This window comes from Melospiza melodia, chromosome 5 (assembly GCF_035770615.1).
Source record: "Melospiza melodia melodia isolate bMelMel2 chromosome 5, bMelMel2.pri, whole genome shotgun sequence".
NCBI lineage: Eukaryota > Metazoa > Chordata > Aves > Passeriformes > Passerellidae > Melospiza > Melospiza melodia.
In genome coordinates, this window is record NC_086198.1 from 79,236,694 (window position 1) to 79,264,605 (window position 27,912).

Genomic DNA, 27,912 nt, shown 5'->3' on the forward strand with positions numbered 1-27,912 from the left:
ACATTTGCCATTTGATACTGTAGAATTGGTCTCTCTTATTTTGGTACAGAATAAGTAATTAATGAATCATCTGTTCTTACAGCTAGCCAATTTATATTTTATGTTGCCAGCTGGTTTATGATATGTCAGAGAGACAGAGAAAGGTACCATGGGTGTACTATATGAAAAATACAGGTTTTATCTACTGTTACATAGACACAAACTAATCAGAAAGTGAAATTATGACCTTACATTACTGAGGATATTATGAAAACTGCATGTTCTAAAAATTATGAAAAACAGATAGCTTGTAAGCAGAAAAGACCAAAGCATTTCCACAAATGAGTAGAGGTTTCTGTAACTGGAAATGGAGTATTGAGTTACTCACCAGTGATATTTTTACTGGCCCCCTTAACTGGATCGTCAATGTCATATGTTGGAGGTACTTATATTACTGGGTGTTCTCTTTAATTTTATCATTTTTACTGTGTCAGCTTTTATTATCATTAACAACTAGGCTCACAGGCTCAATTGTGTCCCAGCAGGATTTCAGATTATTCCTCAAATTACAGCAATTTGTCATAATGTCAATGTTTTTTAACCTCTAACCCTAGGTTACCTACGGAGGCTGCAGAGCCTGGATTTCACATGCCACAGATTCAATTTATATTGTGTGTAAACAATTACAGGGCCTCACAAACAAACAAAAGGCAGCCAAAGTCAAAACTAAAGGTCAGGGTCTAGCTTGTCATGAATCCATTCTAATTGCATTTTTTCCCAAACAGAATAAAGGCAGTGCAACAGCATCAGCTCTTGGCCACAAAATGTAGAGGTGAGTCAGGCTCTTGTTAATGGCAGAACCTCTACTGGTGGTGGCAGGAATAGAATTTGGAAAAATTGCTGTGGCAACAAGTATTTCTCATTATATGTGACTGTATATGTGACTGTAAAAGTTTTCAGGGGTTTCGATGGTATTGTAAGAGAGAAACAAGCAAAATTATCTTGAAGTTGAAAGAATGTTCTAGTTCAGGAATACTCAAAGCTAGGGAAGGGAAGGGAAGGGAAGGGAAGGGAAGGGAAGGGAAGGGAAGGGAAGGGAAGGGAAGGGAAGGGAAGGGAAGGGAAGGGAAGGGAAGGGAAGGGAAGGGAAGGGAAGGGAAGGGAAGGGAAGGGAAGGGAAGGGAAGGGAAGGGAAGGGAAGGGAAGGGAAGGGAAGGGAAGGGAAGGGGAGTGACTGTTCATCCTCTGGTAGCTCATGTGAGTCCTCAGTGCTGTGGAATGTGGCAATGGATGGTCTGAAAGCCCTGAGCCAGCCCTGCTGCCTGTGCTGGCCAGAGCTGTCTTACAGGACCCAGCAGTGCTGATATTTGCCCACACCAACAAGATGCAGGACAACTCAGCTGCACAGTGGAGGTTGGGGCAAATTTACTGTATTCACAAAATATGTGTGAGATGTTGGAGTGTCAGAGGGAGAATTGGACAGTTAAATGCATTGTAAAATTGCAATTTCAAAAATCTACTTTTATTCCTTTGTTATTATTTCAACTATTGTTGAAATATGTTGACCCGCTTGTTTCTTTCTTGAGAATGTAATAATGTGATATTATAGAATATATAGTTTACTGTGCTTCCTCTGAAATGATACTGTATAAAATTACTGGTCTATTAATATGTTTTCTGGTAAAATTGAAAAGCTCCCATCATTGGCACAAATAAAAGATAAATCTTCCTGGTTTATTACAGATTAATTGAACAATTAAGAAGCCACTCTTAATTACTGTCCCAAGGAGTTACAGAAATTACACTTCTAAGAGTGCTACTGCTGAAATCTTTGGATTAAATGTCTTTAAATAGAACTATGCAAATTGCATACTACCAGATGTTTCAGCCACATCATATTTGAAAGAATTTTTTTATCCTATAGCTGCATGTTCAAATTTGTAAAAGGGCTTAACTGATATGAGGATGAGATTTTTGGTTAGATACTACACAGTGCTTTGCTGTATGCTTAAATATACTTGAATACATGGAGTCAGCTCATAGGGTGCCACTTCATGGAAATGGCTAAATTTACCATGTTGCTCTCATTTCTCCACTGCATTTCTGAAACGAAGAAATTACCTTGAAAGCTCAAGCCAGGCTTAGAGTATTTCTTTCATGCATATATTTATCCTAACAGAAAATGCAACAGTATTTCCTTTTTGTTATGTTTTTGACACTGTGTTAATGTGGGTTAGCTTTGATGGAGGGGGTGTGCAGCAGTATTATCTGGCAAGGAAGAATCATTTTACAGGGAGATAGGATTTTTTAACAGTTTATACAGTTCAACAGTGTTTATGGGCAAAGCAAAGCAATGACAACTAAAAATCAGTGGCACTTAGCTATGGGATAATCAGAACAAGTCAGGATCACGAGCAGTGTCAGCAATCAGTGAGGCAGGGTGTGAGGTAAGGATGGCAGTGGGGGTGTTGACAGAGGAATTCTGTAACTAAAGAGATTACATAAATGACAGTGGGTATGAGAAACAGCCTATAGTCATTAGCATATGTAATTTCATCTCCTCTGGAGATCCTCAAAAGCTGTCTGGATGCAATCCCAAGTAATGTGCTCCTGGGGACCCTGCTTGAGCAGAGAGGTCAGACCAGGTGACCTCCAGTGCTCCCTTCCAACCTTAACCATTCTGTGACTCTGTAATTTTGTGATTATGGTAGACACCTTTACTTTAAGGTTTATGCCCTCCCAACCCATAAGATACACCAACCCCCTCTCTTACAACCTGCGCTCGTGGCCTGAGGGATCAAAGGATATCCCTCCTGGTGTATCAAGTTTTTTCTCTGAAAAACCTTAATGTCTCTACAAAGGGTCAGTTTTCTGCTGCTGGAGTCTGCAGTGTTTATCCTCTTCTGCTGTTCCCACAGTGTTGACTTTTGAATTTGTCTTTATTTCTGCCAAACTGCCATAACCACAGCTCACTTCCCTGCTTTGCTGGACTACTCACTTGTTTTAGTGCTTCTGTTCTGTCCTCGGATTGCTGGTCACTGTGCCCTTAGGTATTGTATCTCATAGATAGCTTTCTTCATGCCTCCCCAGGTAGCTGCTCCATGAAGCTTCATTCAAGAGAAATCATTCTCTTTTCCTTGATTTATAATTGTCTCAAATATACCATTATTTCATTACGTTTCCCATGCTTTGGTCCTTGCCTTGCGCTGGCTCAGCAGTTCATTAGTGGAAATTAGTTCATTCTCTTACAGACTACAGATGTGCTAAGGCCTAGCATTTATGCTTGCTTAGCAACTGTGTTAATCCCTGTCTAGCTGTAAGTAAGGTTAAATATAATTTTGCAGAGTTCAGCAAAAGTTATACTATTAAGTGGCCACCCTTTCCCTTCCTTTTTGTTTAAGTGGTTAGTGAGGCACTGGGTCCTGCTTTTCCTTAGCAGACCTTCCTTCTCCAGCAGCAGTTATTGGCCTCTGTTTGGTGAGGGCTCCTGTTTTCCCCTTTGCCAAGTTGAATTTTCTCTTACACACTGTTGCATGCAGTTGTGGTTCCAGATCCCATTCAGGTGACTGTTTTTCTGTTACATAATGTAATTGTCAGTGTAAAAACTTGAAACTGACCTCAGGTTTGGCTCAAAAATTTCAGATTTCCTGGCCATGGTGAGCATCTCCATCACAAAGACACAGACGTGCTCATTTTGCTTGGGATAATTTCTGGTTCTACAAATAACAATTTTTTTTGTATTTAATTGTTGCTGGGGGCAACTTAAGCAGGAAATATGGTGAATGTCTGTGACCGTGGTCACAGGGGTTTGCAGGATGAGAGAGAGACGAGATTGTTGGCTCCATGGTGAGAAGGCTTGATTTATTATTTTATGAGATATATATAACACTATGACTATACTAAAAAGAGTAGAAAGAAAAGGTTCTCAGAAGGCTAGCTAAGAATAGAATAGAGAGGAATGACAACAAAGATCTGTGTCTCAGCAGAGAGCGAGAGCAGCTCTGCTGTGAGTGGTCAGTAAATACAAACACGCACAGGAGACCAATCATGGATCCACCTGCTGCATTCCACAGCAGCAGATAACCATTGTTTATATTTGTTGCTGAAACTTCTCAGCTTCAGCATAAAAAATTAATCTTAATGAAAGGATTTTAATGAAAAAATGTCTGCGACAAATTAATCTTAATGAAAGGATTTTAATGAAAAGATGTCTGCGACAAATGTCCATACTCAGATTTTTTTTTCCCCTTGAACTAAGGGAAATGATACTGTATTTCCCATATCACTTAGCAGCACACAATTATATAAATATATATATATATCTAAAATGTATATAATTATATAATAGGTGTATTCCTACGCACGGTCTAGATCTTATATCAGCAAGCATGTCTCTTTTGTGACCTTATTTGAGATCTCTAAGCTCTGAAAAGGTTGTTTGAGCATTTGTGTTTAGTGTTCCTGGGTGCTGGTTCTAGGGAGCTCCCCTGGGTGGGAGGTTTCCACGCTGGGTCGGCAAAGCAGTTCACCCAACATTTCCAAATTCTCCTTGGGGCCAGGCACTACTGTTGTTTTCATTGCAGCACCTAATTTGTAGGTGCTTAGTCCTTCATTATGTTGCAAAATCAATTAATAGCTTTCCACTTGTACTCTCCATTGTAAGTTTTCCTATAATTTAATTTCCACTTAACTATGTCTTGAGCCAAAATAAAAATGATTTAATTTGATGTTTGGGCTTCTATTCCTTTCAGCTGGTTCCTACAGGAGTCTTCTCAGTCATTGTTTACTCTGGAATTCTCAAATTCCAATGTCAGATCACCTCTGTGATTTGTTCGGTTTTTCTGAATTTTGATTGCTGCTGTTGGTATGAAGGTGGCCAGAAGTGGAACAGAGCTTAGGTGCATTTTCTGTTTACTGCAAAGTACTACAGGATTTCATACTCCTCAAAATTCTGCAATGACTTGCAAACTTTTAATGTTGTCCAGTACCAGATTTCTTTCTACATTTCTGCATACAAATTACTTTTTTTTTCCTCACACCATTGAGTGCTTATGTGTTTGTTTCCTGTGGGTTGGTGGTTTTTTTCCCATTTTAAATGGCTTGTATTTATTTTTAGCTTTTGTTTTGCCAACTAAGTATTATTTCAGAATTCTCTCTCAGCTCTTACAGCAGGTGCAGCATTTGTTATTGTACATCTGATGCTCCAGCAGTTTAAATATTTGGATGATCTGGAGGAAAGGCTAACAGCAAAATCATTGTTTATATTGACACAACTAGTTTTTTCCTCTCTCTTGAGGCTGTTTTAGCAATATTGCAGTAAATATTATGTACAAGAAAAGAAATCTAGCACTGTATCCTTTTTAGAGCAGCTTTTTGTTTTGCTTTTTTGTTTGCCTCTGTGGCCCAGGATGGCCAGGATCTGCAGGTGCTTCAGATGGCTGGATTTGCATGTCACCTTAGCTATTGGAGAATAGAAAAATATGCAACTATTTTTTGTGGTGCAAAGTAATGCTGGAGAAAAATCTGCTTGCATTATACCTATCTGAATTAATTAATTACACTGCTGAAAGGAAGGAGTCAAGTTGAATGCCCTGTCAGATGCCATGTAATTATTTTGCAGACCTGTGAATAACAAAGTCTTTTGGGCTAAGTCCCTTTCAAACTGACATCTTTGTATGACTGTGTATAGAATCCAAAACCAGTAATAAATGATCCTGTATGTTGATTTTATTTCATAGACTTGCCATGGGCAGGAATTGTTCCTGAACTATTATTACCTGAAATATTTTGAGGTCTGAATTAGCAAAATGTTATGAAGAGTGCCTGTGGTTTGCATTCTACCCTAAGTGTGAATATAAGCTGCTAGTTTGATTTGATTTTTAATTATTTTTTTTTTAGTCTGAAAAGTCAAAGAATCAGAATGTCAGGGGGGTGGAATGGGACTTACAGATCATAGTCCCAGCCCCTCCTGCCATGGGCAGGGACACCTCCCACTAGACCAGGCTGCTCAAGGCCTTATCCAGCCTGGCCTTGGACACTGCCAGGGATAGCCAGGGCAGTTTCTCCCTGGGAAACCCGTTCCAATGCTTAACCACCCTCACAGTAACAAATTTCTTTGTAATATCTGACCTAAATTTTTCCTCTTTCAATTTGCACCCTTTTCAATTGCTCCAAATTGCACATGCAATTACTCCTTGTCCTTTCGCTATAGTTCCTAACAAACTTTTTAGAGATGTTACAAATTATCAGCTTCTGATATTTTATGATAGGCCATATTATTTAAAAGAATTTCCTTTTTCCTCACTTGATTTTGTGTGGAAAGTTTGTTTCTTTGTATTTGCTTTGATCTCTTTCCTCTGGATTTTTTTTTCTGTTGAAGTTGTTCAAGCTCCATCTCTCGAAATTTCTGTATCTTATTGGCTTAATCTTTTAAGAATGCTCAGTTTTGGAAGCTGTCTTAGCAAGTGTTTTCCTTTCTCTGTGGATTGACTGTGTAGTAGCCTGACCACCCAGATGCCACACCAGGGTACTGCTGAAATGTGTTTTGGTCCATTGCTATTCAGGAAGGAGGAATATAACCCCTAGCATGGGTTGGAAACTGCTCTCACTCGCTTTTCTCTCTCTCTTCCCAGTCCCTTTCTTAGATAAATATGCACACAAATATATCTACACAGTGTAAGGAAGTTCTGACAGTGCCTATATCCCTGCTATAAATTCCTTTATCAGGCCCCTTTCTGATCTGTATTTTAAGCAACATTTCTTTGGATTGTCCGGTACCTTCAAGTGACAACTTTATAATTATTTTGCACCATGTATATATGTGTAGGTTCTTATTTAATTTCTTTCCAGGACTTTCAGTCTCAGCAGGCTTTATGCCCCACTCCAGAGCCTGACATCTACAGAAGTTATTTGGGATGTGGGTCATCTTGTCTTAGGGTATGAAGTTAGTTTTGTAATTGCAGCCTTGCCTGGCTGTGCAGTGACAGGTGCTGTCTGGAGATCATTTCTGGCAGTGTGCTGGGTGACTTGCTGGGGAGGCAGCACACAGCTCTGGCCTGAAGCTCCTCTCTTGTGACAGCCCCATCAGCAGCCTCTGGCACTGTGTGCTCTGATGCCTGAGATCTGTTCATCATGAACAGCCACTGAAACATTTCCTTCATGATTTCCAGCCCTTTCCAGCAGAACTTTAACTATCCTTCTTAGGATCTGCTTCTGCTTTACGAATTCATAATTTTTTGGTAGTGTGGGTTGGTTTTTTGTTTTTTGTGAGCAAGAAAGGCCATAACATAAAAATTGTAGTTTGAATAAACTATATGCAGCATGATTTTAAAGGCTTGCTTGTAGAGACATGCATTTAAAGAGGGTTTCTCCCCTGCACAGCAGGAGAACATGGTAGTGAGCTTTACTGAAGTTGCAGGGCAATTTGGAGAGAGGATGCTGTCATAGGGTGTGCCATTAGAGAAAAAGTGACCCATACACACCAGACAGCAGTAACAAAGGATAAGCTGTATCATACATTAGGTATGAGGCAACATGCAAGTGATGCTGTATTTAAGTTAATTAATACCTGTATAAAGTATTTTTAAAACTAAATTACATTAGCAAAATTAGTAGTAGGCTTTCTCCACCAATGCAATGATATGAAACCTAACATACTATTTCTTGTTTGGAATATATTTATATTTGTAGTAGCATTTCAGTTTGAGAAACTTGGGAGCAGAGTAACCTCTGTAGAAAGTAAAAGGATAATTTGGAACCATTTTTTTAAACACTTGTCCCCGAGCCTACTGTCTTCCTCAGGCTTTGTATTCCTTTGCCCACCAAGGTCCCTGGCTTACTTGGCACAGTGACAGACTGTCACTGAGAGATTTTCTATGTGAAACTCATCTTGAGCCATTTTCCTATGTTTGTTCTTTTTTTTTCTTTTACTGTGGTGGTGTTTGCAGTGGAGTAAATAATCTGCCTTGTGTTTTAGAGGACACAGAAGCTTGTTTTAGAAACAGATGAGCTTCTTTAGCTAGGAGCAGTGTCTCATAAGTATCAGCATTGCCCAAGGGTCCTGCATCAGTCTCCGTGTGATGACTGCAGTAGACAGTGTTTATGCTCTTGTAATTTTTGGTTTAAATAGGCAAGGCAGTGGAAGAGGGAAAAAGAATAATGAAGATAAATGATGTGGCTAAAGCCTCACAGATGGCATTAATGCTTGGTCTTTAATTCTTCATCCTGTGCTCTTTCCCTTAGACCATTCTTCCCATTCCTGCTGCAGTTGTTGAATTGGCCTAACTTTCAAATTAGTAAGTTCTGGGAAAACTTCCAGTGTCTCCTTTTGGCATCTTGTCATCTTGTCTGTTCTTTCTGCTTTTTCTTTCCCTATGGTTTTGCAGCTTTGCATTCCATCTCTTGCTAAACCTAGATCCCACTGAAACCTGCTACAGTATTCTGAAATTTGCCAAATTAAAACTTGCCCCTAGGGTGTGCAGAACTCACTCCTGGAATTTGTTCATGCTCTGGTTACCTGCTTCCTTGAGCTCACTAGCTGATAGTTTGCAGAACTTGTTTTAGGTGTGTTTTTAAACCACAAAAGGAGCAGGCAAAGGTGCAGTTGCTGTTTGTAGCACAGTTCCAGGTCTTTGGCTGCAGGCTTGCTCAGGCAGTCGGTAGGGAACTGTTCCTGTTTCCAAATTCTTCCTTTCTGCATCGTGGGCACCTGTGTGCAGTGCCCAGACTGGATTAACACATCATTATGGAGCACAGAGGGGGCTCGGTGTGCAGCTGCTGTGGTAGGATGGGAAACCTCCACTGCAGCCAGAATGATGCAGTGGCCCCAGAGAGGAGCAGAGGGGCATCCTGGGGCCACAGGGGTGTCATAGCTCAGGGCATCTGATTTCCTTCAGGGAGCCTTCTTGCCAGATCCTTATGTCCAAATATCCTGGCTGCATTCTCTCAGTTAGTAAAAATCATTAAATCAGGCCCAGATCTCTTCAGATTGTTGAGTTTCACCACTGTCATCAGCACATCACAGAAAAATAAGAGCAAAACTGCTGGCTCCTCTGTGAAAAGCTGTGAGTGTGGGGTGTATTCAGCTCATCCCATGCTCTGACTTTTTGCAAACCTTGAAGTGGCTCTGACTCAGCCCAGGATCCTTATGCAATGTTCACCTGAACAGAGAGGGTGAAAGACATTGACAGAAATTGGCTTCTGTAATTTAAATTACTCAATGATAACTTTTAATTGCTTGCTTTCCAGAATCACCAGCTGCTGGGAGGCATTAGTTTTACTCTGTGTCTGGAGTATGTAGGCTGAAAATAAATTACTTCTTCTGGGCAGGTGTTATTTTTAGATTTAACACAGCAAAAGGTAGTGTGTTGAAGATATTTCCCCTTTTTGAATAATGACATATTTTTCCAATTGTGATAGCAGCCATTAGTTTTTTTCAAAATTGTTGGGCTGCATCATAATTTTAAATAAATATTAAATGTAACTGAAGACTGTAGCAAAATATGAATTAAATGCTGTAAATGTAAAGATTCCAAACGATTACTTATGAGGTGTTAAAAGAAACAAAATCAATTTTTACTTGAGAGCTGTGATTGATATAATTTTTGTTCTATTGCTTTTTACGTTAGCTTTTGGCAGTATCTATTTGCTTTTGTTTAGCTGTCAGAAATAATCAAAAAAGGAACTGCATGGTAGTAAATATAATGTATATTATATTGGCTATTTAACAAATACAAAAAGGACTTCAGAAGGACTTGAGAAGGAAAACTACACAAACTCAAGGGAGTGAATTTGCTGTCTTATACCTCCCTGAGAGCTGAGTACTTCTCTGTTAAGCTGAGTAGATCTGGAGGAAGGCTAAGGTTAAAATGTGATGGGTTTTTATCGCATTTTAATTCCTTGTTGCTTTTTCCTTTTAAATGAAAGTATTTTTACAGAAGTATGACTGTACTATACAATCTTATTTTTGTGGACATTATGAATAAACAAATGAACAGCAAAACTAATTTGCCAATGTCCTAACTGGAGAAGTCAGTAGCAGGGTGTTCTACATCTCTGTAAATGTATCAAAGGGAGACAATATCTGTCTTATAAACATGTTTTGTTGGTAAGCAAATTCAGATTCAATGAGCTGTGATTGTCAAGGGTTGGCTAAACATTTTGTTGTATTTTTTTTTTTTTTGTGGCTGACTGATTGTATGTGTTAGCTTATTTGAAGAAACTTTGCACTGTTTTGCGCAGTTTGCTGATACTAAGATATGGTTAGAAGCAAATGCTGTCAAAGCTCTTAAAACCCTCCTCTGATGTCACAAACATTAAATTAAAGTAATATTTTAAGATAGTCTGCTTTTGGTGAAATTTGTGCAACTTCTAAGGGTTTTTTTTTTACCATCACAGTCTTTAAATCTCTTGTGCTTTACAAATAATTAAAGTTCTGTGCCAGTTGGAAATTCAGTTTCATTTCATTTAAAGCCACTGTTAGATGAAGAAAATACTTAAGTATTCCACTACTATTTTTTTCAATTGCAGTTCAAGCTTAATTATTCTAATTCAGATGGATTGATGAATTTGGGGGTAAAATGGAGTAATTCAGGGGTAAAATGGAGACTTGGAGTACCTGATGATATTTTATTTCAGATATTAATAGTTACTAAAGGTTGTGCTCTTAGTGTCTGACAAAGCTAAACAGGGGCTCTTCAAGAAAATGTGTTTAAGAGAAGAACATAAATGTTCTGCAGGAGCAAAACAGGATGGCCGTATTCAACAGGTGTTTATAAACAGGATTACACAGCAACCTTTAAGACAAACTTCCTTCTAATGCCTCATTCCTCCCTCTCGTCTGCTGTAGAGCTTCTTGCTGGAAATGCAATGAGCAAACATGATCAACAGTCATTCAGCCAAAGATTTGTTCTCGTCTTCTTCCATTCCTTACTGTTAGACTACAGACTACACTGCTTCCAATCCTTACCTTCTCAGCTCCATTTGTATCATAAATTGGTTTTGATTTCTGCCTCGGGGTACTGGCTACCTCTGGCTACCATTTCTGGTTTTTTTGTTTGTTTGTTTGTTTTTGTTTGTTTTTGTTTGTTTGTTTGTTTTAGGTTTTTTTTTTTTTTGGTTGGTTGGTTGACTTTTTTTGGTTTGTTTTTCCCTTCTACCTTCCCCTTTCTCTGATTCTTCTGCCCAAAACAACAAAGGGAAATGTAGGTTTATTCCTCTCTTTAAATATTTTCTTTCCCTGTCCTGTGAGATTTTTCTCCTTCTGGCACAGATCCATTTTTGTTTGTTTTGCTGTTTAACTCTTCTTTTACTGACACCCACAGTCTGTATTGGCATCTGTGTCATGCCTGCTCTTGCCTTTTACTTTCCTACTTGACCTGCTGGCCAGTTCTCCTCCTTTTATGTCTAAGCTTGTTTTATTCTTGTTATGCAGTTATTTTTCAACCTCTTGAATCCAGTTTATTGCTTCTTTGCACAGTCTCTAATGACCTTCTTTTGAAGAAAGTTCTAAACCAGGACTCCATCCTCATTACTGACTCCCTGTTTACCTAAATGTCACTGCTGATCTGCATGTAGCTTTTCTATTTTATAGTTTACTTATAAATTCTTTAGTATAGGACACAGTTATTTCTCTGTTTGTACTGTATTTAGCTCAATTAGAGAGTTGTTTCATGAGTAGCATTGTGGACTATTATGAAATTCCAAATAACTGATACACTTTTGATTAAAGCTTCCTTCCTCACCACCTTCTCCCTGGGTATTTGACCAGATCAAATTACGTAGGTTATAGGTGGGATTGATAATAAGTAGCATTTTAAAATGGCACAGCTAGTTATCTGCAAGTGTTGGCTCACAAATTTGCATTGTGCTACAAATTTAGAGCAGAGTTTTGCTAATCTTTCTCATGTGAACTGACCTACTTAAGTCAGTGGAGTGCTAATATTTGCCACACAGTAAGGATTTGGCTCATAATCTTAGGGAAGGCATTTGCATGCACGCTGGGAATATTGTCTAGGGTTTTTGTTAAAGGCTTCCTCCTCATTCCATTCCTCTTTATGAGATTGTTTTTAACTTAAAAATAAGAAGAACCAGGTGAATGTGATTTGACCCAGTTGTCCATGAACCTCTCCAATGGTGAGTAGAGAAAATTATCTCTGGATGGAAGTTACAATTTTGACTTCACAAAAAAATGTCCGCTTTGCTCCTAGGAAAAATGAAAACACCTCTATCTGCTTAAATTACACCTAAAAAATAACCAGTGTAGGCTGTAAATAACAGACCATAGAAATAGTAATGTTTGAAGTGATTGAGGACAAATAAAAGTTAGTGAGTTTTCCTGGAAGAGCAGGAACAACAAGAAAGCCAGAATTTTCTCAACCACCTTGGTCACATAAATGTAGAGGTATTTACAAAGAAAATGGTTCCAGTATGTTTTTTTACAGACTGTCAGTGTGACTTTTTTGATGTTGTACTCATCATTTGCATAATATATTATCTATTTATTTTCAATAATAATCTTTCCATGTGATTCTTTTTCTCAGAAAGGACAGAACACATGCTCATTTTCTGTGTATTTGAAGATAGAAGTTGTTCCTATGCATTTTTACTCAAATGTGCTGCTTGATTTTTGGGATCAAATGCCCTGCAGGGTGACATTTCTTTCAGTTTTAGGAATCATTACAGTAATAGGAGGAAGCTTCTCAGTGTTACCTTCACAAGGGAATCCATGCTCTGTAATACATCAGGGACAAAAGGAAGGCTAAGGAGAACCTCCATTCCATATTGGATGCAGGGGGAAATAATAGTGACAAAGAATGAGGAAATAGATGAAGTACCTAATGCCTTCTTTGCCTCAGTCTTTAAGAGCAAGGCAAATTGTTTGTGGGTACCCAGTCCCTTGAGCTGAAAGACAAGGATGGGGAGCAGAAAGGAGCCACCATAATCCAAGGGGAAATTATGTGCAGTGGTGCCTTGTTGCACCACTGAGACACACACAAATCTGTGGGATCCTGAGGGATCTGAGGGAACTGAGGGAGCTGGTGAGGGTGCTCATGAGGCGCCTTCCATCATCCACCAGCAGCCCTGGGTAACAGGGAGGAGTGGGTCCCAACTGCCCGGAGGGCAGCAGGTGTGAAGTGTGATAGAACCCATCTATCAAATGGGTTCAGGGAACTAGAGGCCTGTCAGCCTGACCTCAGTGCCAAGGAAGGTCATGGAGCAGATTGTCCTGAGCAGCCTCAAGCAGCACGTACAGGATCACACCCAGCCAGCCCAGGTTCATGAAAGGCAGGTCCTGCTTGACCCAGCTCATCTCATTCTGTGGTGAAGGGACCTTGCTGGGTGAGGGAAAGGCTGTGGATGTTGCTTACATGAACTTGAGTAAAGCCTTTGACACAGTTTGCCACAACATTCTCCTGGAGAAACTGGCAGCCCTTTGCTTGGATGGGTGTGTTCTTTGCTGGGTAAAAACCGGCTGGATGGCTGAGCCCAGGGAGTGGTGGTAAATGGAGTTGGAGCTAGCTGGCAGCTGGTCTCCACTGGAGGCTTTGATTTGCTGCAGGGCAGGGCGGCTTTCCAAAGGGATCTGGACAGACTTGTGGAAGGGCAGGCAGTTTGCAGAGATGCTGAAGGGAGGTGACTTTTGACCCAGACTGGTGTAACTATTAAATAGTTGAGAGTAAACTGTTGCACTCTTTGCCAAGGACTTCGGCAGAGTTGGGATTTTGTGTGCACTGTGTTATGCTCATAGACCCCTTTGCCTTTGGAGAAACAAATCCAAGGTAAGAACATAATGTGTCAGGGAAGGGCAAAATAAATCATCACATAGATTAGAACCATGTTGTCCAAACTAAGGATCAGCATTTGCAAGGCTTCCTTCCTCTGTTCTGAAGAGGACAGGGCAGATACTGGAGAGCGATGAGTACTGCCACAGTAGTGACTGATGCTCTAAATGCAGAAATAACATTCCTAGTATTGTAAAATGTGTTCTGTATAGGTGCAAGTACAGAATAACTTCTCTTACTTTCCCACCTGCTCAAATGCAAAGGTTTTACAATATTGTTAGGCTGGAGATGGTTCAGCTTTGTTTTGCTTTATTACTGAGAAAAAGATGGAGGTCATTCTGTTGCTATTCTTCTTTCCCTTCCAGCCTTGCTTAATCCTGAAATTAGATGTTTATTCCTGAGCAGGTTTTTGTGTAGTTCTCTACTTTTTTCAAAGTCATGTGCCAGTTTGTAGGAATAGCAGGGTACTTGAATTTTCCTTCAAGAACTGTATGTCCTAGGTCATTAGAAAGAAAGAAAAACAAATACAAAAAAAAAAAAAGAAGATAAAAATCGATCCAAAATACTACACAAAATACTGTAGTAATGGTAAAAACTGAATTGTACTTTCCATATTCAATTCCAGGGCCTAAAGCACAAGATTCTCTCTCTGTTGGTTTTGTGGTTGTGCACACTCTTATCATGCTGTAGTGGTGGTTTTGGTATACAGCCATTTGCTTTCTCTTCAAATATTTAAACTTCAGTGGTGCTTACCTTTTCTGAATACATATTTTCTGCAGCAAACAGTTTGTGGTTTCTTGAATAGATACCAAAAGCTAAAGGAAACTGTTTGTCTGTTCACTTGAAAGAATTTTGCTGTAATATAAACCATTAAGCATTTGGAATAAAGAGAAAGCTTTCTTTTATAATGCAAGTGAGTAATTTTCCTCTTGTACTTATTTTCATATTTCTGCATATGTGCATTTCAACACTGCTTTTCCAAGGTGATGGGATAATGAACTGAGAGAGTAGCAGGTTTAAGAAAACCAATGACCTGCAAACATTCCCTTTGTCCAGGTTTTCTTTCCTGTACAGGGAAGCCAGAGAGGTGGTTCTTAAATACTTTGTAATTTTACATTTATCTACAAAACTGAGGGTAAAAAAAGATGAGTAACAGCTATTTTATCTTATGTCCTCTAAACGGTTGCCTTGCCTCTGACGAATCCTTTTGCACAGGCAGATATTTGGCAGTTTCGGTAATATTTGTAGAGGCTGACATTGAACGACTGTTGCTCTTGCTGCAGATGTCAGCGAGACTAGCACAAAACCGCGGCCGCATCTCCGTGTGCAGTACGTGTCCGTGCAAACGCCTTTCATCAGCTTGAAGTTTCTTCTCCCTCATCCCCTCCCTCAGCTCTTCTCCTTGCCCATCTCCGCGGCGGAGGAGCTGAAATAATTACCTGCAGTGTCATTTTTCACTTTGCTCCATGCAGATGCGGTGCGGTTGGGCCGCGGGCGGGGAGGGGCCAGGGTGATGCAGCACGGGCGTGTGACACCGGCGCGGCCCGGCTCGGCTGCGGGCGGCTCGGCACGGCTCGGCACGGCTCCGCTCGGCTGCGGGCGGCTCCGCTCCGCTCGGCACCGCTCGGCACCCCTCGGCACCGCTCGGCTGCGGGCGGCTCCCGCTGCTGCAGCCGCTGCGGGGCCACTCGTGCTCGGAGTACCTGCGACACAACTGGGCTATTCTTTAACTGTGCGAGAAGTATTCCCTTCACGCAAGCTCCCTGCTGGCTTTCTGCATCCGTAATTTCTCGGAGCCGTTCTTCCCCTCCTTCTTCTTTTTCCCTTTCTCCCCCATTTTTCCTTCTTCTATTTTTTTTTTCTTTTCCCGCTCGTTGTTCGCCCCCCTCCCAATGTGTGCTGCCTCAATAGCCCTCATTATGCTGTGCTCAGTGGCCCGGTGTGTTCCCCGCCTCTGCTAGGCAGTGGCAGCATGGATGGTGCTCTTGTGACGACCTCTGCTGATGCTATCAGTCCACTGCGGATAGGCATGCTGAGTAATCCTGCTGTAAATGGGCGAGGACACGGACACACGGAAAATTAACCACAGCTTTCTGCGAGACCACAACTATGTGACTGAAGGTAACGTAAATATTGTCATTTTTCTCTTCTTGCATTGCATATTCTATGCTGGGAATGCACTGTCATGTTTGGAGATGCAAGCTGTTCCTTTTTTTTTTTTTGCTTTTTTAAACGGGGGGATTTCAGGGCGTTTTTTTCTGTGGGATGTAGCAACAGAATCTGTCTGAATTTGCTGAATCCCGAAGACATTCTGTCATGCTACAGCAGCGTATGAAAGTACACGGGCTGGAGAAGGTCTTGCATTGTGCTGAGTTTCTGCTAGTGAGGTGTGCAGCACCTGGCATTGAATGCTCACTAGCTGCAATGTAGAAGATTGGAAGCACTTCATTACTAAAAAATAATAATAAAAAAAAGGTTTGAGAGCACCAAAGTAAGAGAAATAATCTGTAAAGTTAACTGTTTGCTGGTGTAATGAAGGTTATGCATCTCATTTTGGTAATTATATCCTGAGCATTACAGACATTGCTCAGTTGATTGTTCCCTAGAGAACTGTATACATTTGGAAGGCATTTAGAAGGGATATGTAAGCATCATCTTTTGAAATGCTGCTGCTTGCTTTCTGTTCCTTGTGCAAAGTACATGAGAAAAGAGAAGGCACCTTCATTTTAAATCATTCAGTGACTTGTAGGTTATTACATAAAAAGGAATTTTACTGCAGGTGACATACCTTAAATGCTGAGAGAATTTACCTTGAGAACGTGAAATGGTTGGGTCAGGTACTGGTCTGTATTTCCTTGCCAGAAAGTTGGTTTAAGAGTAGGCCATTTTAAGATTGATTGAACAGGAGAAATGTGTTTGTAGGTGCTTGACTTTGCAAATATATCTGTATGTGCAGTTTTAACAGCACTTTTCAGCAGCAGAAACAGTAACTCACTGTAGGCTTATATAATATGAACATACTTAACATCAGGGTCAGCCAATACTCCTTGAGACACAGTCTCCAGATTCTGTCGTCATTTGATCAATGCTCAGTCACTTAATACTCCCATGCTGCATCCTGAAACGTGATCAGCTGATGCTCTCTTGATTATTGATGATTTGAATTGTTTTAGATTGGAGAAAACAGTAGGATGATTTTTGTCGTGCCAGGACCACAAGGCAGATTTTTCAGAAGAAAAATTAAAAATGCTGTATACTGTAACTGTTACCAGTGACTGGTGTAATTGCTTGCTAATCTTGCCTCTAGGACATTCTTTGCACGCTGGTTCATGTTTTGGTGCATTTTCAAATTTGTTTTGAAGTTTTGGGGTTTTTTTTCAGAATGATGATTTATATTTTGAGATGTGGTCACCTGTTTGAAGGAACTTTGTTTAAATTTGTAAATTCATGCCTTGGATTCTGCAAAATGCTCAGTATAATTACTGCAGTGTACTTGATACATGGTGAATTTCAGATGTGCAGCAATGTTAAAAATTGAATTTTCAAGTCTCTCTTGTTTTGTGATCTGAGGAAAATAATTAATGGTGGATTTTTCAAACACATATTCTTCTTTTATATGTCATGATTGTTCTAAAAATTAGATGAAGATTTTTAGTAGTTTTTGTGACACTGCTGGGACAAGTGTTAGATTTTTCTAATGTTTTATCTTCACTTGATACTTGCATCATAAGGACTGGATGTTCTTCTGTCATTGCACATGGAGGGGCTTGTCTGAAATGGGTAAAATACAATTTGAATATCAATGCTGACCTGTTTTATATTTTTCCTGTGATCAGAAGTCATCATGAAATATGTTGGCATCTGTTCTTGAAATCTTCAGTGGCAAAATATTAGTTTTTCATCTCTGACTAGTGTAATTCTTGTTGGGAATGCAGAGTTTGTCAGGTGTAATAGAATTCTTCACAGCTGTTATTTCTGACATTGCCACACCTTTTAAAAGCTCTTGGAAATCATGAGGGAATGGGTTTATCTGTGAAATTTTTCCAAGGAGACCTTCAGATGCTCGAAGAGGAGCATCACGAATTTTAATTTCTCATTGATACACTTATTAAAAATGCATAATGAATATATTAGTTAAACTGCTGCTTTAAATGTGCTTTGTTTGTTCTTCTGTGGGATTTTATATTTTTTTGTTTAAAGATTTGGCTCCTTGAAAGAACTTTAAGACTTCTCAACTGTAAAGGTGTGCAGTCCTTTCACAGGCCTTATATTTGGTCCTGGACATTTTAAGTGCAGTAGGTAGCAACAATAGAAAGGCAGTATTGTGTTATCTTGTTATACTTCTTTGGGGTCCAATCCAAGTTTTTCTTTGGCTTTTGTAATCCATCATTTAAAATGAAGAAATGCTTTATGGGTGTCCAGTGTGTTAGAGAAGTTACAATTCCTTGTTGTTCGTGAATAATCCAAATTTTATCTCATTTTCACAGTTTTAAAGTCTTGGTAAGTGGTGTCCTCTATCCTTGTTATTCCATGCAGCAGACTACATTAATTTACAAAAGGAGGTATTTCTAACGCTTATATGTACTTTCTTCCTGTAACTATTCACTGAGGAAAGTAAAGCCAGCAATAAATCATGAAGATGTAGGTTAACTATAGCATTGCTTTGCTTCTCTACCTGGTTTACTTTTTCAGTGATTTTAAAAAGCCCAGACAGTCAGATGACATATGAATTCAGGATATAGGAAAGCTGTGAGCCAAATCTGATTTGCTCTGCTCTCGCTTGTGGACTGAAGGTGTTCCTAACAAAACTGCTTGCTTGAGCAAAGTCAAATTTCATCTCTTTGATAGGTCATTATTTTCTGACATTGGGATTATCTGTAACAAATTTGGCTTTACCTTGACTATGGAAAATTGAATTGGTTTTTAAATCTCAACAATTTTTTGATTTGTTGTTATACTGTAACTATTATACTATAATAGGCATTATAGGCACACATATGACAACAGTGACTACCTGGCCCTGTTTCTCCTCTTGCATGTGCACAACTACAATGTGGCATTAAAGCAAGCAGAACATGAATAATTTTGTCATTTAAAGTCTTTAAAATTATGTTATGGTTGCACAATGGAAAAAGGTGATTTAATTCCAGCTGCAATATACAGCAAATTTTTCAATGATCACTTTCAAAAGTAGCTTTTGAAGCAAACTGCTTTAATTGGAGTTGTTTGCGTGAGGAAAATAGAAAAGATCTGGTATGGCTTGTAAAGAAAGAGAGAAAAAATATCTGAGGCTTAGAAAAAATGAGCCGTGAGGAAAGATCGAACTTCTTTGCAAAGGTGGTGAAACACTGGGATGTATTGCCTAGGGAGCTTGAGTAATTTTTATCGCTGAAGTTTTTAAAAGCAGGTGACATAGATGTCTGTAAGAAATGACATGGGGATAGCTGAGCCTCCCGTGGGGCAGAGGAATGGACTAGATGACCTCTGAGATCTGTTCAGGCTTGTGATTCATTGCAGAGCTGTGTTTTATCTTAATTGCCTTTTGCACCACAGCTGTGGGAACCAGTTGCCCAGGAGGTGTTGGGTCAGTAAAATGTGTTATTTCCACAGCAACTGCAGGAGCACTGAGGAGAGAGGAGAGGCACGGGAAGAGAAGATGGGTTGGATGGGAGAAACATGATCCTTCATTACTGTACAGACAGAGTCTGTGGGGGAGAGAGCAAGAAAGTTGTGAGCTGGGGGAAGGGGGATAAAGGAGGCTTCTGTGCTTTAGAGGGCAGAGGATGTCCTTCAGTTCCCTTGGTGTTACATGTGCGTAAGATTAATGGTAAAACTGACAGGACTGCTGATACACTTGGCTGTCACAGGGCCTTGGGATCAGCCACACAGGATCTGATTCTGAGCAGTGAATTGCCTGGTGTGGTTGCTGTGCACCTGGTAGGGACAAAAAGTTGCAGGAATCCACGGTGCCACTCCTACTCAACTGTTAGATTAATCCCATGACTCTGTATTTTACTGATTTAACGATTAACAGAAATAATAAGCAAAATTTGCTATTCTTGCCAAACTGTGTTAAAGGATGTGTTTCACCTCCACGATCCCTAATTTATTTGGAGAAATTCTTCTCTGGCAATGAAGACGTATTGCAGGTTGCATCCAGACAAGTCTAGCTATGAATTGATCCCTGCCTTTTTATGGAGTATCTCTGTTTTGGGAAGGAATAAAAAGATGTTTATACATCCAGTTTCTGGAGAGACACAGGTTCCTCCCCTGGTCTAGGCCTGCAAATGCAAGTGGAGCCAGTGGAGTTGCACTGGTGCAGTGGGGCAGAAGGTGACCTGCACTATCTATACAATTATATGGCCAAATTGTTCCATTTGGTTCCATATGGCTTAACTTCTGTGAAAAAATTAATCATGTTAATGGTGTATTAATACCCTAAAATATGATATTTGAAGAATTATGAGAATTAGCAGTGCAGTACAAAATATATTGAATCATAAAATGAGAAATGTTTATTATAGAGGATAAAGGAACTCTTTTTTTCTTAATTATTGTAGAGAAAAGTCCTCTGTAGATAATAAAAACAGATTTGGGGACTTTTATTTTTGCTTTAATGAAAAAAGTTAGTATCTCTCTTCTTCAGTAATCAAAAATAGAGGAAATTATCAATTTTCATCTGCCAAGAAGAAATTTATTTATGATCTTTTTTTTTCATAAATATCTCAAATATAATTTGAATTAGACTTGAATACCTGAGGTATTAATTGGATCAATATAGCAAACAAGTAACACTCTGCAGCTCAGGCTCTCCATTGGTCAGTCTAGTTCACTGATTTCTCCTTATTAAGAAAAGTACAAGAGGTAACTCTTCTTCTGAACCTCCAGCAATTCAGGATTTATGTTGTGAATATTGATGATATTTAATCTTTTTACAGAAATAATTTTGAAACAGTTTTAGAATTACCCTGGAAATTATTACTCATTCTTAGTGTAGTCACTTGTGTTATTTTTTTGTCTTGAACTGAGGGTAAACAGGGGTAAACCTTGTCAAAGCATGACTTTGCCCCTTGTTAAACAGGATATAGTTATGTCTTTCTGTGCATGGATTTGGTTCTTTTATTCACAGTGATATTCAGATGAATGTTGTGAGTAGCCTTGAAGATTTGGATTAGTAAGGTTTATTCCATCCAAGTGATGTTGCTGACTTTGTAATCTTTATTCATGCAGCTTAGTTGGGTGCAGCCACAGAGGCAGAGCTGGAGCATTGCTGCCACTCTGGCTTGCACTGCAGTCCTGTCCCTTTGCTCACTCATGAAAACCTGCAGCTGGATGTGGGGTTCAGCATCCAGGAAAACCAAACATTGGTACTGCCTGAAGCTTGGATCTGCACAGCACAGATATTTAAGGCAATGTCTGCACGGGTGACATGGGCCTGCAATTCTCTAGCAGCCAGAAAAGGCAGGATGGATTTAGCCAGAGTGAATTACACTGTCAGCTTGCCATGATGCAGCACCAGCTACACATTCAAAGTACTCCATTCATGCTACATTTATTAGGCTCATAATATTGTTGTCTCTATTTTGCTTGCCAAATGTACTTGATGAAGAAATCATAAATCAGGATTGGGGTTAGGATGTTGATCCTAGGCTGGGATTTTGGAGTTTCTCAGTTTGCTGTTCCCAGCTTTCCCAAAGAGCAGGAGTGTGCTAGTGTTAACTTGTTGCTGCCTCCTCAGAAGACCTGCCTCTTCAAGGAGTTTTAAGGACTGGTTGTTAGACCATCCTGAGAGGGCACTCAAGCCACTCTGAGCTGCAGGAGGCGTTTCAAAGGTGTGCAGTTAACTGGGTTTGGCTCTTCATTTAATGTCATGTTCTCCACACAGCAGTTATTCACCAGTGTCACACGTACCCTTAAAGCTTTACCGAGTGTGATTAGGCTGGGCTGCAATCTTCCTGTTTGCCAAGGAATAAATCTCTGATGCTGGATCAGTGGTTCTGGTGGATTGCCCTTAGGGACTGATGGCAGCCTTGGCTCTCTCTGCATGCATATGTAATCAGCAGATGATCTTGCACTCACCATCTAAATAATAAATGTATTTGGTTGCTGTATAGTGGTAGAGGTCCTGGAGAAGTGAATAAGATGTATTAACAGAAGAAAAGGACCATGTGAAATATTAGCTAAAGCCGAGCTCCTTTCATGACAGTGACAACAAGGAGCTGAAAAAGAGGATAATTGCAGCAATCTGGAGCTTTTCCAGGTGCCAGCAGACTAGAAACATTATAAATAGAAATGTTTGTAGAATATTTAACTATATAGCTGTTATATGCAATAGCCTGAGCTACATATAAACCTTAAAACCAGAAGTTCAGGACATCAGCTCTGCAATGTGTATGTAAGATAACCATGGGCATAGACATACAATCCATGGAGGGTCAATTTTTTTCTAATTGAAACTGACAGTTTAAAAGTATTGAATGATGTAAAAGTAAACAATGTTGTGCAGGTAGAGTCAGTGTCATTGTTCACTGTGGGAGAAGTTTATTTAGTGTATTTATTATTATGAAAACCATACTTAGCAATATATTTTCTATATGTTTTCCATGTAAACCTTAGGCATTTCAGCAATACATCATATATTTAAATGGTGAATTTAGAGAATGGTAGATCTTGCTCTTGTATCAGTTTAAAATATGAAACACTATACAATAACACTGAATATTTTATAACGAAGAACTGACTATCTTTTATTACAGCCATTAAAAGGTAATCCATCCTCACTGTTTACCCTGTGTTACTACATCATTACTAGTTGTATCCTTGGAACTTCCCATCCACAGTTTATTTAATCACCTTTGCAAGGCTTTGTCCCAAGGACTGTCTGCTTAGAGAACACAGATTTTTTGCTCAAAGTGTAATCTCAGTGTAATTTCAGGCTAATTTCCCTGTAGCCAGGGAAAGGTAATAATCTCAAAAAATCAGATAAAGTTAATATGGGCACTTTTTGGATTTTTTAAACAAGAAAGGGTTTTAAATTAACTTCTAGCCATGTTGAGGCACCTTCCTGATCAACTATTTCCAAGGTTCTCAGGTTAATGCTGAGTTTGCCCTTAGTCATGAATATTTTACTTATTCCTGGTGAAAGTTCCCCAAATCTTTACCAAGAACAAAAGCCCCACTGAGCAAAGCAGCCATATATATGGTAGGAGAGTTCCTATTCTCAGGAGTGCTACCTTGCTGAAAAGCTCTTTTTCCTGTTTTATTATTGCTTCAATGCAAATAAAAGCAGACTGCATTTTGCCAGTGAAATAATAAGACAAATAATAAAAATGTACATTAAGAGATTTGATTCCTAATAAAACTTCAGCACAATATGCCATGCAGTTCAGTGACTTTTGTGAATTATTAATATGACAGGGTTTGGGATCTGTATTGTTAAATATAGCAGTGTTTGTCTCTTTCATATTCACTGATCCATCTGTTACAAAAAAAAGAAGAAAAGGATGCAAACATCTGTATTATAATGACATTTATGTGTTTTATGTAGAGTACAGAAAAAAGTAAAAGACTGAGGGTTGGTTTGTTATTCTCCAGTTCAGTGCAGGTCTGATTAGAACTTAGTTACTGTTACCATACTTCTTCCTGTTTGCAGTGCTTTTGTTGTTCCTGTGACTCAGGTGTTGCAAATAATCAGTGACTGTACAAAATAACATCATTTACGTAAATTTTGAGGCTAATGCTGCCTGTGGTAGTGCTGTTTGCATTAACGATAACCATAACCTGCTCTGCCAGTTTGTAGTAGAAATAAAGATCATCTGAGTTGAATTAAATGATTGTTTATTTCATTATCTCAGATTTTAATGACTCCATATTTTTTCTCCTTATTCTAAGATGTTAAAAATAGAAACAAAAGAATAGTTTTCAAGCAACAAGCTGGTCACCAATTAGCAATAATTTATTTTTAGACTTTCATCCAGTTGTGTTGGACTGTTTGAGAGGTTTCAGTTTATGATAGAACCTGGCACAAAGCCTTCAATAAGTGTATAGCTGTAAATCAGAATCTGTCTGTTATTATTTCATAAATTATTTCTGATAGAATGTCTTTATTTCTACATTGTTCTGTGATAAAAATAAAATTTCAACTAATAACATCAATAATAATAATAATAAATCAGATAAATTCAACAAATAGGCACAGTGGACTGGTGAGTGTAGGCCTGAATTGACTGCCAAGGTAGCACATGAGACTCTTCTTCATGCTACATGTTAATTTGACACCCTGCTTGATTTGATCTCTGTTATTGCTGCATGCAGATCTGTGATATGGGAATAACCAGTACAAGATGGAGTCAGATGTGTATTCTATAGTCTTCTTTTGAATGGAAGATTTAGGTCAAGTATATTCTCTTTAATCAGCAGTGAAGATCAAAGTGGAATTCCTATATGCAGCCTCTTTGAAATAGATAGACGTGAATTATTACATCTTACAGAATTTCCTGGAATGCCTTACTAAGAGTGCAGTAAAGTCATATGGATGATGGTTATTTTCATTGCTCAGGTACAATATGAATAACATTTTGTGCATGTTGGTACACAAGAGTATGCTACACTCACAGAAGGTTTGTGGATCACTGCTACTGCACGCTCCTGGTGTGCCTGTGTTCCTCCCAGCTGCTCTGCTTGAAATGTGAATCTGGATGTCCTGGAATGGCCATGGAGAAGTTTCAGCACTGGGAGGCAGTAGGAGCTGGTGTGTAGGGCACTGTCCTTCAAGTCCCAAATGACTCACAGACCTGTTGGTCGATGTGTGACAGGGCTGCTCAGGGGAGTGACACTTGTCTCTGACTGGGGCAGAACTTTCCTTCCACCATGGTGTTACAGCAGTGTCCTTGAACTTCTGGTTTTCACCCGTGGTGGTGATGAGCTGATGAGCTGCAGCTTTCTGAAAATCTGTTTCCTTGAACATGGATTTTATTTCCCATGGTTAAGTGTGGCCTTACTTGATAGAGCAGACATTTCTGTGCTTCCACATGCATTTCAAAAAATGAGGGAAACAGAGTACAGGCCTTCTGTGTTACTGTGCAAATGTTACAAAAGGTGCTAGTTTTAAAACAAACAAGTCGCATGTGTTAGCAGTTATGATGTTGCAAATCAGCCAATTATATTAAAACTTCAATATTTACTAGCTACAAGAATTCACTCTACATCCAAATATAGGGTTTTAGTTGCCTTAACTTTGAACTGTGGTGCAGAAATTACTGCTGAATGTGATTTGTACAGAGTACAAACAACTAGCTCTTTGTTGTGTTGGTTTTTCCCAGCTTTTTTGTTTAAAATTGTTTTATTGAGAATATCTTTTACTTTTTCCGACTTTTAAATTAATTTCAAGGCATTTAAAATTGAGGATTTGGTTTGAAATTGACATGGATGCCATTTTTGTCAGCAAATTGCCCATTCTCCAGAGGAATCTGTAGCCTGGGACGCCCATCTTTCCTTCCCTGCTGCTTTGGAGCCACTCCCATTGCATGGGAAGTATCAGAGCAGAGGGGAAGAGGCTCTGGTTAGCCCACCAGCCTCTTCAGAAAATGTCAGCAAGCTTGGCCTGGTTGACATTTGTTCCTTGCTGGCAGGGAGGGAACCACCACAGCAGCCTGCTCCTGAGAGCACAGGGGCCATGGTCAGCGCTGTCTTGTCCAGTGCAAATTTGGCACCAGAGTCCCATTGCTGCTCCCTGTGACCTGCTCAGTGGGCACCAGCCTGGTCAGCATGGTGAAGACTTCCAGAGGAGTGAAGCTGTACTCCTTCAAAACCACCTTCTTGGAAGGCTTTTGCAGTATTTATGCACAGTAGAAGGAAGGGAGGAAATAAAAACTATAAGTACACTAGAAAAATGTCTGACAGCTATCCCGGGAAATGGTAGTAATGTAGTAATGTTAAAAGTGAAAGCAGAAAGCTTTGATGCTTCTGCACTATAAATAATTACTAACAAAGGTGATTGCCAGTGTGGAGAGTTGTTTGCAGAGGGATTCATTTCTGATTGTTAAGTGTAAGTATATTTAGACAGAAAATGATTTTTGTTCCTGAAAGCCAGGGAGTTGTTGTAAATGGGAAGAATTAGCAGTCTGGATTCCACAGAGCAAACACCAGCCTGGTTATTACAGATGAGACTTGATGAATATAGTTATATTGAGGTTAGCACAGGAAACTATTCCTATATTTTGCATTTTAATGACTGAACTCAGTAATTTTCTTTTTAGCAGCTGAATTTACACAGTTTTCTTGTAAACTCCTCATTTTGGCAGTCTTTTTTTTTGAAATGTTGCAAATATTTCAAAGCCTTTAATGAACCTCTTGCTAAGTCACCTTTGAAACAAAAATCTTCATTGAGAAATTTGTGCATATGGGCACAGACATAATCTAACACAATAGTAGAATCCAAATAATTGAAATTAAGGAAAAGAATAAAAGAGCTTGCCAGAGTCTCCTATACTTTGCCTTTAGAGTTTTTGCAGTCCAGATATTGGCTCCATAATCTGAGATTTTATTGTGTAAGTGAAACCCTGAAGGATTTTGCAAGGCAAGATATATTGGGGAAATAGTGCCAATTACCTGCACATTTAAAATGAATACAAGTAACTAGAAGAGACTTGACTACACGTGACAGCAAGAGTTACCTAAACATTTTAACTAGGACACATCATTATAGGTGGAACCTGCCACTAGGAGAGCTGCTGCACAGTTCAAGCAAACTTGAGCACAATTTTTTCATATAAAAACAGTAACTTCACTACTTTACATATCCAAGGAAGGACAAGGAACTTGTTAAAATCTTGTCTTTTAGCTTATAAGTGTTGGTTCTTGTGAGCTTATCTAAAGAGTAGTTTTTTTCCTTTTCCTTGTTTTTTGCCCTGCTGAGAAACCTTCTGATGGAACACAGAAAGATTTTCCTTTATTCAAAACCTGCTTTTATTAATGGAAGCATAAGCAGAGTTTGTTGAAAGAGTTCAATAGTAGCTCATCAGGCTAAAGTAGAGATGGGGTGAAACACCTGTTTGTCATAATAGCTCTTAAAAGCAGTAGTCCAACAGATCCCTTTAACATTTCTACAAATAAAAACTCCCAGAGCTCATCTGTTCAGCTGTGGGGCTACTCAGATATTTTCCATGGATTTCCATTTCTGTTTTCAAAACTAGCTGCTTTAAAAACTGTCCACTTTTTATGTTATGTTTCTGTAAAATAACTGATTACTCATGCCTATATCAGATATTTACAACAATTACTGTGATATAAGGCATGAGCTATAGTTTATCTGTATTTAAGATATTTTAACTCACAGATAGCTGTCAGACTGGCTATCAGGTAGTCTTTTTTCCCAGACTGATTCTCAGATCCAGTAACATATCACACTTGAAGAACAGAAAGGAGCCTACGTTGATCAGTTCCTGTAGGTCAGATTTTGGGCTGAATCTAAAATACATCTGTTCCCCTTGACAGCTGACATGTGGTCAAGACTGGAAATTATGTAAGAGAGCATGAATATTTTTGGACTAAATATCTCACAGGAATAATTAACATTTTCCCCTGGTTCGCACAACCTTCTACCCAGGCAACAGATGGGTAACCTTAACTCTTAAACCTAATGGTCTGTCTTGAAGTTCCTTTTCATGTGCTTCTGGTATATGTCTTCATACTGCTGAAGTTCTTTTGATTTCCTTTTGGCTGCTTTCCAGAACATCTTTTAATTCCTTTTGTGAAATTTCCATGCCAGCTTTAATTCCTGCCATAAGGCAACTGTTGCATCTCTGTTCAAGCAGGACCCTAAAGCTTTAAATTCTCAGATTTTCTCTCTCTGGAAGTCATACTCCCTGCTCAGACTTCAGAGACATCAAGAATATGTAGATCCAAGCACTGCTGGGGAGAGAAATAAGGACACAGTATTCCTTCCTTGACTACAGTTACTCCGTTTCCATTTGCTGCTTGACTTGATTGTAATGATATTTGGCTTTTATCTGCAATGCTTGCTACTGTTTGAGTTCCAAGAAGCTTTATTTAAAATAAAAGGGGAGTCCAGCCAAAACCACAACTCATTTAGTACTCTCTGCCAAGTTATTTCTGCTCTCTGTGTGTATATCCATTGAATCTTGTGAGGGCA

At 39.3% G+C, this 27,912-nt stretch overlaps 1 protein-coding gene across 7 annotated transcripts in view; it reads left to right on the forward strand.

Moving 5' to 3' along the window:
• PPP2R2C (protein phosphatase 2 regulatory subunit Bgamma) overlaps nt 1-27,912 on the forward strand; it is a 187,745-nt gene that overhangs the window by 40,643 nt on the left and 119,190 nt on the right. For 2 of the 7 annotated variants that reach the window (XM_063157588.1, XM_063157590.1), the window contains exon 1: nt 15,361-15,881. The exons of 2 other annotated variants lie outside the window; for them this stretch is intronic. Coding sequence is in view for 2 of the 5 variants with exons in the window: in XM_063157594.1 (XP_063013664.1) it covers nt 15,812-15,881 (70 nt within the window). In the remaining 3 variants the exon portion in view is untranslated. Of the gene's footprint in view, nt 1-15,359; nt 15,882-27,912 lie in introns of those variants that run through there. 3 more of the 7 variants (XM_063157591.1, XM_063157587.1, XM_063157594.1) reach the window with 2 other exon arrangements.